This window comes from Anopheles coustani, chromosome 2 (genome assembly GCF_943734705.1).
Source record: "Anopheles coustani chromosome 2, idAnoCousDA_361_x.2, whole genome shotgun sequence".
Classification (NCBI taxonomy): Eukaryota; Metazoa; Arthropoda; class Insecta; order Diptera; family Culicidae; genus Anopheles; species Anopheles coustani.
This window is the reverse complement of record NC_071289.1, coordinates 43,384,795-43,395,348: the sequence shown is the minus strand read 5'-3', so window position 1 is coordinate 43,395,348 and position 10,554 is coordinate 43,384,795. Positions and strand designations below refer to the sequence as shown.

Genomic DNA, 10,554 nt, shown 5'->3' with positions numbered 1-10,554 from the left:
GAAATCATAACTGAGACGACACGGACACGGAATGTGATAGCCATTGATTAAGATAAGAGATTAGGGTAAAAGAGTAAATGAGGCCCCGGCCGCCATTTTTTCGATCGTGGGTACACCTCTTGTGGACGTTTAAACTGAATGTATGCAATTGGTGATACATTAATACGTTAAATTCAACCTACGAGTATTTGAACCGTAGTGTGTACCGTTAATTTCGGCTACGCAATCAACCTAGGGGTGCGGTATGAGGGGGGCCCACGGGCCCCCCTTATTTCTCAAAACTATAACAAACTCTCTTTTTCGGTAGACCTAGCGCAGTCCGCTCGCTTCGCTCGCTGCGGGCGCGCCGCCGTTTCCAAATCATTTCTTCGGCTAAACTCATTGTTTCATGCTGTCCATCATGTGTGGTATAGTTTACTTACTCGTAACTTAACATGTAAAAGTATATTGACCCGCATTAAACCTCCACTGGGTGATTAGTTTAAACCGTTATGTTCTTTTAAGCGAACCGTTAGCGTTCAAAAATTCGAAACGAATGCATGTGTCGCGCTTTGCATAGCTTCAGGCGCTTAATGTGAACCAGCAGGAAGAGGAGAATCTAGCCCGGGGCCTCATTTACTCTTTTACCGAAATATGTTATATGATTGTAGTTCAAGGCCTCCATACCATGAACATGCTATTGGATGCAACACATGGTCTCTTTTTACTTCTGATAACGTCCACATTAGTGAGAGGGTTTTGTTGGATTGTTTGGTCTTGAGAGAATTCAATGAGAAAACACCACTAAAAGACAGTAAAAGATTTCATCCATCACTGTTAGCTTCATATTATCCATCCTTCAAGAACTCCAGACAATCGTAAGAAAGGTTTTGAGGTGATGCTTGCCGCTATCATTTTCACGTGTGGAAAAGCTTATAAAACGTTTCCACTACTATCAGACACGATATTCAACTAAAAGCCTTTCCTTCCTTCATCACTGACGTTGTGCACAATTTGCACACGTAACAAATGGGCATCCATTACCGGCGAACAAAGCCCATATTTCCTCCGTTTTCTCCACTGCCGTACCGGTTGCGGACAACATTTTTCCCAGCTCCTCTAGGACACTTACAATTTTGCTTACCGAAGACGCAGCGCGTCAAGTATTATCTTAGCATATTTTGCAGATTTCCCTGCCAGCCCACAGCACCTGATTCTGTTTGAGTTATGTATTTATATTTTTTCCACCATGACACCATTCAATTTTCCGACATCTCCTCTTTCCATCGTCGTGCCACCGATCTCTAATCTCGGTAAAAGAGTAAATGAGGCCCCGGGCTAGATTCTCCTCTTCCTACTGGTTCACATTAAGCGCCTGAAGCTATGCAAAGCGCGACGCATGCATACTTTTCAAATATTTGATCGCTAACGGTTCGCTTAAAAGAACATAACGGTTTAAACTAATCACGCAGTGGAGGTTGAATGCGGGTTAATATACTTTTACATGTTAAGTTACTGTAAGTTACTAGTAACTAAACTATACCACACATGATGGACAGCATGAAACAATGAGTTTAGTCGAAGAAATGAGTTGGAAACGGCGGCGCGCCCGCAGCGAGCGCAGCGAGCGGACTGCGCTAGGTCTACCGAAAAAGAGAGTTTGTTATAGTTTTGAGAAATAAGGGGGGCCCGTGGGCCCCCCTCATACCGCACCCCTAGGTTGATTGCGTAGCCGAAATTAACGGTACACACTACGATTCAAATACTCGTAGGTTGAATTTAACGAATTAATGTATCACCAATTGCATACATTCAGTTTAAACGTCCACAAGAGGTGTAGCCACGATCGAAAACATGGCGGCCGGGGCCTCATTTACTCTTTTACCAGTATTTTTATTTTATATAGAAAACAAAAACAAAGGAAGCAAGCCGGCCGGCATGCGAAAACAACGCCCGCAGCACGTATTTTCGAAAATGCGGCACGAGATATTTGCACCTCTTTCCTACTGATGGCTCTTGCGATGTTGAACGCACATGAACTGATCAGTTTACTCCCGTCCGTCGTGTGAGTGAGTTCGTTGTTTTCAGTGGTGCGTGTAGTGCAACGTGTTTTGATCCGCTTCGTCGCGATGTGTCGTGTTTTCGCAGCTGGCCGTTTATGAAGTGCATCTTGTTCTGGTCGAGCGCAACTCGCAACCGGCAATCATCTGCTGCAGATTTGCAGTATTTAGTGGAAATTGAGAGAAAATAATTCTTTATTGGATTGTGTTTTCAACACGGGTTAATACAATCAACTTTGTGTGGAACCATAGCAGCAATTATGAAGTGGAAATGTGTGAAATGTGCCAAAGCTGAATGAAAACAATGAAGCGTTGTTTGCATTCCAAGAAAAAAGTGCTGTACCAATTAAGTATATAAGTGTTGTATCAATTCCCAGAAAAGATTCTGGACGGTGAAGTGCAGTATCTAAACTTCCTACCAGGAAGATCGAAATCAGTCCAGTTTGTTGTGGTTCAAGTTGACGTCAGTTATGGCTCGAAAGAAGAACACAAAAGGAAATTGCCCGTCGTGAGGTTTTGTTAATTTCCAATCAAATTGTTGCTTTGTTGAGTCTCAGATTCCCTTCCGTTCTTGTGTCTTGTGTGTAGGGAATTCGTCATATCGCAGGTTCGCTTATAGTCTTGTTCATGCAAAGAGATTCCAGGCGTATTTACATCTTCCTGTTGCGCGTGTCTTTGCGCGTTGAAAAGTCCAGAGTTCAAAAAATAAAAAGAGTAATGAAGTGTTACGTGTCGTACGAATCCGGGTGCCCAACACAACGCAGAAGTAGTGTGGAAAAAGAAAGCAGTGAAGAAACGAAGCAAGAAACCAAGTGAAACAAAGAATAAACAAACCCAATCCATGAACCGAAAACAAAGCATATCGCTAAAGCAAAGGGAAGTAAAGGCTAGCAGAGGACAAAGCGAAAAGCCAAAATGAAAAGGAAAGTTGAAAAGTGTGCAGCCGACGAAGACAACTGAGGCAGCAATTGGGTGGGCAACAAGATAGAAAGAAGAAAGTGTCTAAACCCGCGCGTCAAAATGACAAATTTATGTGTTTACGTTGGATTACTGCTGGTTCTGCTGGTGGCAACCGGTCGGGCTCATCTAAATCTGTACCTCAACGAGGTCGAAGTCCAGAGATTATTAGGTAAGAGTGTTTCCACACCTCCTCGTTCATGTGTCGGATTAGGATCCAAGTGCATTGTAATACCTTCTTGCTTACATACGCTGCATACAATTTCAAGTTCACCGTAAAGTTTCCCTGTTAGTTGATTTTTGGAGGACGGTATTTTGTAATGTAAAAATTAATGGAAAAAGGATCCGCCTTCTCACCTCTGGGGGGTGAAAAGACAACCAGCTTCTGATTTAGTTTCGGCCCAAATGCTGCTCATGGTTCTGTTATCTGACGATGGCGACACGTTTATTCAATGCTAATCATTATCCTTTTCTCAGGGCCGATTAGAAACCGCTCTTCAGCATGCGCTTATTCTGCCTTTCCTTTCGCCCATTGATCCTTGGATTCAGTTGTATTCATTAGCCCGAAACCATGATATTTTCGTAATGAATCTATTCCTCCCTGCTCCAGGCTTCTTCTTTGCGAGTATTTTTCCTTCCGGTTTCCTCTACAAATGTTCAATCATTGTACGCATCCTTCAATGCGTGTAGTGTCTTCTTTTGCGTGGCTTTTTTCGATGGAACAGAGACCGAACAATTTTCCGAGGCTGATCCGACTTCATCCGGATGGAAAGAGGATTGGTTTAAAAAAAAATTGAAAACCACCGGGTGGTGTATCTACTCGATCGGCGTGGGTTTCTATATCTATAGGCTTCAATCAAACCGGGACAAAAATCCACCAATCTTCTCTTTCGAAAATCCCATGGAGTCTACAATTTTGCTGGGGAACCTGCAAAACTCTAATTTTCCTTCCTTATCTATCCGGCTGTTAGAACCAGGCGGGAGGGAAAACAGGGGCTGTCAGAAGGAGGAGTAAGGTGTAGAAAGCGTTGTGGTAAAACAAGTAAACCTGGAATCTTTTTCTGGGCTACGTGTTATAAATCAATTAAAGGACTTTTCATCAATGTTTGTCCCAACGCCTTCCTTTCCACTCCATTGCCATCTTCGGTTTCCGCTTACCTGAAGTTTATGTAGCCCAAGTTACGTGTTTCCTTTTTTCCCCCTTCACTTACCAAGACCCTGGAAAGTTTTGGTTGCACGCAATCCCCCAAACCCAATCGAACAGAAAGAACCCATAGCAGGACAGGTGCCATGTTGACCTAAGCGTCTCTCCGTAGCTTCATAACCTACGTTTTCGTATCCTGTGTTACCTCGTGGACCTGAGGGCGGTTCCGATGATTATCACTGCGTCACTGATAGCCCTTCCATATGAGTTTGAGGCAAATAATGTGTCCCTTTTTCTCTATTTTTACCGAAGCACCGGAACCAAAATACCTTTCTCCTGCTTCTCTAGTGAAAATAATCCTTTTCGTCTACTCCGTGTGTTTGTTTATCTTTTTGCCTTTATTGAATCATTGGTCCTTTTTGGGGGATGAAGGAAGGAGGAAGTCACGATAGGCTCACATTGTCACCACAAATTCGTCGAAAATCTGTTTTTGAAAACATACCATACCGGTAAGCAGAACCATCAACATCCTTTCTACTACTTTCTTCCCCATGGGAACACACGCATGCACAGCCTTCGCATACCGGAAGAAATTGTCCCTTATCATAACTTTTTGTTTAGTTATCCCTACGAAAGTTTTAAAATTTCCCTTTTCCCAATTACTGCTGTCTTGATTTGATTACACTATCACCATGGACTATTTTTCTGTTGTTTAGGAAAAAATAAAAAAAGTTACCCCCTTAAATCTTGCTCATTTTTCTTGCTATAACGCAGAAGGATATATTTACGTTATGTGCAAGAACTTATCGAACGTTTGATAAACTTGTTTTTTCATTGCTCTATCCATCACCTTTGCATTTTAGACTTTTTGTTTTTTTCCATTATTTTTTTCTCTTTTTTCGATCCGCTACTACTTCAGTTTAGGAAAATGTCTCGACATGTCAAGTAGTAGTCAGTTTGTTTAGAATGTATCGAACAATACAAGTTAGCATTTATGCTGTTTAACGGAAAGTTGAGAGTTTGTTTTCCTTCCAACGCAAAACAATATTTGTTCCTTCCAACGCAAAACAATATAGGACAATGCTGCCAAATTGTCTACGATAGTTCATATGTTGTTTAACACAAGATGTGCCACTCGAAATATCACGAATCAAGCAGTGGCTTGTGAACTCTGGCCCGTAAGATAAGGTTGGTGTTTTATTTCAAGGCGCCGGAACGGCATGAGCAACATATTTTACGCCATCCAAACAGTTTTTTACTTAGGCTTATGCCGATGTAAACAAACGTGAAGATGATTAAGTAATGTTAATGCTAAAACAATCAAACCGTGAGCCATGAGCCAAGTGTCAGTTTCTTTCGCTTTCTGCTGTACATTGATCTGGACCGGAACAAATCTTATCTCACACGCTCGAATCCAATGAACAGAGCGTGCCTTATTCTTTTTTGGTTTCTTTGACTTTACGGCTGAAAGCCCAAAAATCCAGCTCCAATCGATTATACCAACCTTGTGTTCACTACCGCATCTTTGAACTGTCAGAAAAGCAATAAATTTGTAACGTTCCTTCCGTTTGATGCTTCATCTTCCATTAATTGCCCATCACCCCCACACTCCCACTTCCCCTCACGTGACATGACTTGACTCGTCGTAGGACCATCAAAATTGCATTCGAAAAATGTCCGCAACAATTCGTAGTATGAATTTTAATTTGCACGTCCACCCAACAGCCATTTTTGTCATTCCGGAATTCCGTGCGCATCGTGGAGCCAAAGTGGAAAAAATGTAGCATATGATGATTTTGTCATTTGGCCAAGGCGCATTTCTGTTATTTCGAATGACCAATTCGTGGCTAAATCTTTTATTCTCTCTAGCTCGCTCTCATACGCCAGAGTACCCAGTCTTTGATGTGAAATGGTTGGGCGTACGTAAGAAAGAAATTTTTCCGGTGAAGGAAGGAAAAGGAAAAAATATATTAGAAGGGCGACATCGGAAAATAATATCAAAGCTTTTGCCATCTTTTGGACCGTGGAACAAATTTTAGCGAAACGAGAAAAAGTGTCGAAAGAAAAAGAACAAATCTGACGAATTCCAACCATGAACAGTCCTAATTAAATTCCGTACATGCACGTCGCCACCTTCACCCCAAACCAGTCTCGATACGTTCTTTGCGTGATCCGAAGGATAGATGCTGGAAAAAAAATCAATGTATGCTGACCAATGTCGGCGCGACGACAGAAGAACTGTCAAATTTTCGAGATGTCAACCATAGCGAGGACCTGCCGAAAGACGATCGTGCCGATTGCGAATGATACATCTCAGTGCGAATGGTTTGTCGCAGGAATAATTAAGAATGCGTCCACAACGGCTGTGTATTGCCACCGTTTTTCCTTTATCATCCCTTTGTGGTGCGTTCATAATGGTTTTCTCTCCTCTTTATGTTAAATTAAGCATGCTGTTGCTGCTGATTTGCGCTTACTCTTTTTGTTACAAAGTTTATTTTGTATTTTATTCTGTTCCAAAGTGTTTTGAGCAAGTCCTACAACTCACAACAGAAAGACCTTTTTAAGAACGGTTGCCGAGATTTGCTAAGTTTCACGAAAACATGGAGAAAGGCGGCAACAACACATTATCAATTCAATTCGTTACATAGCGATCGATCCGGTGGGACATGACCGAGACGCTTGCTTGTTAATGGCCGAGAAATGTGGTCTGACCATACCATAAGCGAAGGAAAACAAAACAAAAGACAAAGAACAATGACAAAGTCTAGCAGCTCTAAAGATGTTATTTCTATGGTGTAATAACTCAACACTTGCTATTACCATTTATATCCGGATGATGAAAGCTTATTTTTTATATATGGCACGACATCCCCAAGTGGGACAAGGCCTCTCTCCGAAGAGAGTTTTAGTGACCGAAAGACGGTATATTATAGATCGGTGGTCAGCCGGTCGTAATACCGGGGGGTGCCAGACTCGAGATTCGATCCCACACCTGTGGCGTGGTGTTTCCTCGCGCTATCGCTGCGCCATGAGCACCCCCGAACTGTTGCAAAAAGCTTATTACTGTTGCTTTTTCTAGCCCCAAGAAAAACAACATGGAGAATGTAGTCATTTTCCTGACATCGGAAGGATTGTTGAAGCGGTCGTGGTGTTGTTGCTTCTATTTTTCCGCACTCGTCGATTGAGCTATCGCCCTCATTCGTAGTGGTGTGCGACAAGCTTCACATCAACCACGGAAAGAAATACTTTTACACGTTTTGTTCTCGGAGGAACGAGTGTGGTGTTGTATAAATAACCGTAAATTCTTACCGCACTTTCCTCCACGGTATAGAACCCATCGCTGCGGGGCATTCTGTTCCGGATTATCGTAACAAATGTGTCAGTTTATTGTAGCACACTAACGTCACACAAAATTGTGGCCACGCGAGCCGTCCCTCAAAACATGACGGTGGAAACGAAACGGAAAATCCGTTTCCAACACATCACAACTTCTCATTGGAGGAGGATAAGCATCACCGATGGGGAATCATCTACCCAATCCGTCCCCCCTCCATCCTCTCAAGATTGACATGGTCGATAGACAATCGTCGACTTGTCGACAATAATCGAAACTCTTCTGCCACACTTGCCACCGTTCTGTCTCTCGTAGCATATTTTGGAAGCCATCTTGGGGCTATTATGACCAGAAAAATTATTGCCCAAAACCAACCAACCAACATGCCGGACAGCCGTGCCGAGCCCCCCAGTCCAAATGTGATGATTTGGGATACCCAGAGGAGAAATAGTTTGCTTTTTACGAGTTTTGTTTGGTCTGCCGATGTCTGGAGTCATCCCCAGCGACGAACCGCCGAAGGGTTAGAAACTGCGGAGGGACCAATTTTTGTGATGATCGACCGTCTGTCATAACCGCTTATTGCCGGCTACCGCTGTAGAAGAGTGGTTTTTATGCCGAAACCTTACCCTGAAGCCTGAAACTTTTATCTGAAGTAGGAATGCTACACTGCACCTTAGAATATTTTATGGCTCCATTTTCCATTCCACGAAATTACTACCGGGAGTTTTCCATTAACTTGCAATGATGTACGATGGTGCGGGGCCATACCACAACGGGTACGCGTAGGAAGAATGCTTCCAAACAGTCTCCTACAAAAAAAAAAAAAAACAGCCAAAATAATGCACCTCAGAGCGTGCTGCCGGATATATGATTACAGAGTCGTTGGATGAAGAAGTTTATGATTGTCTAGTTGATGCGTGTATCATCCATACATCTACCTTCGTAATGATGACGTGCTTCTGAAAACGTAGATATGCCAGCAATGGAAATTTCGTTCTATTGGTTTTTAAAATTTTGGGTTTTTGTATAGCAGCTGGTTGAAATAAATATGCATCACAGTTAGTTGCAAGATCTGAGCAGGAGCTACGCGATCTTCTATGATTTTATCTTTGTTTAGCCCAGAACTAGTAGACCGAACATCCAACTGGATTCCAATGCCAAGTCGAACCGCGTGGCGCGTGTAAAAGGACCAGTCTTCTGTGCACGGTGCATGCCGGTGCATGGTGCAGTGCTGTCAAAAAGTAATTAAAAACCGATTTCCTTCAATCATTCTTTGCATTACGTGGACTTCGGAATCTTTAGACATGCTTATTTTCAATGCTCGGTAATTGTATGTAGATAATACTTTTAATGGTTTCTTTACGATTCACGGTGGTGAAGCGCGCAGGAATGGAAGATATTTTTTACGTTTCAACTGCACTCTGGTGTAGTTCTTGTACACCAGAATTTGGATGCAGTTATCACGTGCTCGGGTTGGTTATTTTAAGCCCACCTAACCTTTTAAACTTGTTTTTTCTCTCAGTTCTTCAAACGTGTTTCTTCTCGTGAATTTGTCATTATTGAATTGTGCGTGCGTTTGGCCTACTTCTTTGTGGTTTTCTTGATCAATAGTTTGGACTCCGTTGAATAATGACTCAATTTGAGGGTAGATCATCTTTTCTAGCAAACAATTAAATTCATCCCTATTGCAGTAAGGTTTAGTGGCTGGCTGTTGGTTTGTGCGTTGAATTTATGGGTTCAAATTCTGTATCCCCCGGACCTTTATCATTCCCGTGGTTGGTTTGACTATTCTGCTGTTGTATTTTGTTTTCATGCGTTCTTTTTTATTATTCGCCGAACAATACGTTACCACCATCGGAGTTCGGAATTTTTCTCAAACGGAATTTTCGGTTCTGAAGTAAGAAACATCCCTGAAGCTAAAAAAATCGGTGTTCTCCAACCTTTCGCTTTAACCGCGATCCACCGAAACCCCGCCTGGGCCATAAATCATTATCCCTGGGGCCACCACGCCACTCCACTGCACCATGAAGATAATCGGGACCAGGGCCGGGCGTAAACTTTGGTGACCTTCTCTGTGTGGGTCAATCCAGTTTTTATTTCCACTGAACGTGGATGGCTCACGGAATTTCGTTTTTGGTAGTTGCGCATAAAGCATGTTGATCTTCACGATTTTATTACTCAGATCAGTTTCAGAGGCATATGGTCTCTTTTTTGGCGGCTTCATTAAGAAAAGGGTCATCTTCATTCAATGCCCTAGTATTTCTTCCATGCTATTCCCAGAGTCCAAGCGGGAGAAGAAGTGTCTGTCTTGAAACAGTTTTTGCAGCACAATCCGCGATGATGATTGTTCTGTCATTACTTGGGATCGACAAGGTCTGCGAGGGGAGGAAGACTGGTTAAGGGAAATCTGTTGGAGAAGAGTACAGCACCGGGAAGTGAGAGACTACATGTAATGTTGTGCACACCCCGTCAGCGTTCCGGGCTCGGAAGAACAAGAAAATGTAATCCCGATCCCATAAATTAAAATTGTAATGCTTTTAACTGTTTTGCATTTGCGTACGAGAATCAACGAGTCACGAGGATGAGTGCACAGGCACAGCGCAGGAAAAAAAATAAAAGCTGCGTTCCATCTTTGAACATAGGAACCTGTAGGAAAAGGACAAGAAATAGATCTCCGAGGGATAAGCTCGTGGAAACACCCCTTCTTGCTTGGTGTAACAGAAGGAGGAAGATTTTTTTTACTCTTCCAACACCTCGTGTTGGAAAAAAATGAAAATGAAAGACAAATCGTGGATCGAGTTTCACGAGAAACAAAGTGAATTGACTGAATTCAATAAGTAAACGTGTATGGCATGACGTCCCATAAGAGTAATTTTGCTTCGCTTCCGGTGGATCAAATTTTTGAATTAAAGGTTGGTTTCAATTTTTCGTTGAAACGTATTTTGGATAAATAAGGTCTAGTTAGTAGTAGAAGGATGCAGAAGCAATTTCATTTCACAATAGGACCGCGATCAAAGATCACGAAAGTAAAAGCCAATATCATATTGCGGTATTTTGCGTGCGCATCGTCAACAAAGCAA

General features: G+C 42.5%; 1 protein-coding gene across 1 annotated transcript in view; it reads left to right on the top strand.

Annotated features, from left to right (window-relative positions):
- The first annotated feature begins 3,059 nt into the window (after nucleotides 1–3,059).
- The window catches only part of LOC131267109 (tyrosine-protein kinase Dnt-like), a 67,022-nt gene continuing 59,527 nt past the window's right edge, over nucleotides 3,060–10,554 (top strand). Inside the window, exon 1 of the mRNA XM_058269885.1 lies at nucleotides 3,060–3,168. Coding sequence (XP_058125868.1) covers nucleotides 3,060–3,168 — 109 coding nt within the window. The remainder of the gene's footprint in view (nucleotides 3,169–10,554) is intronic.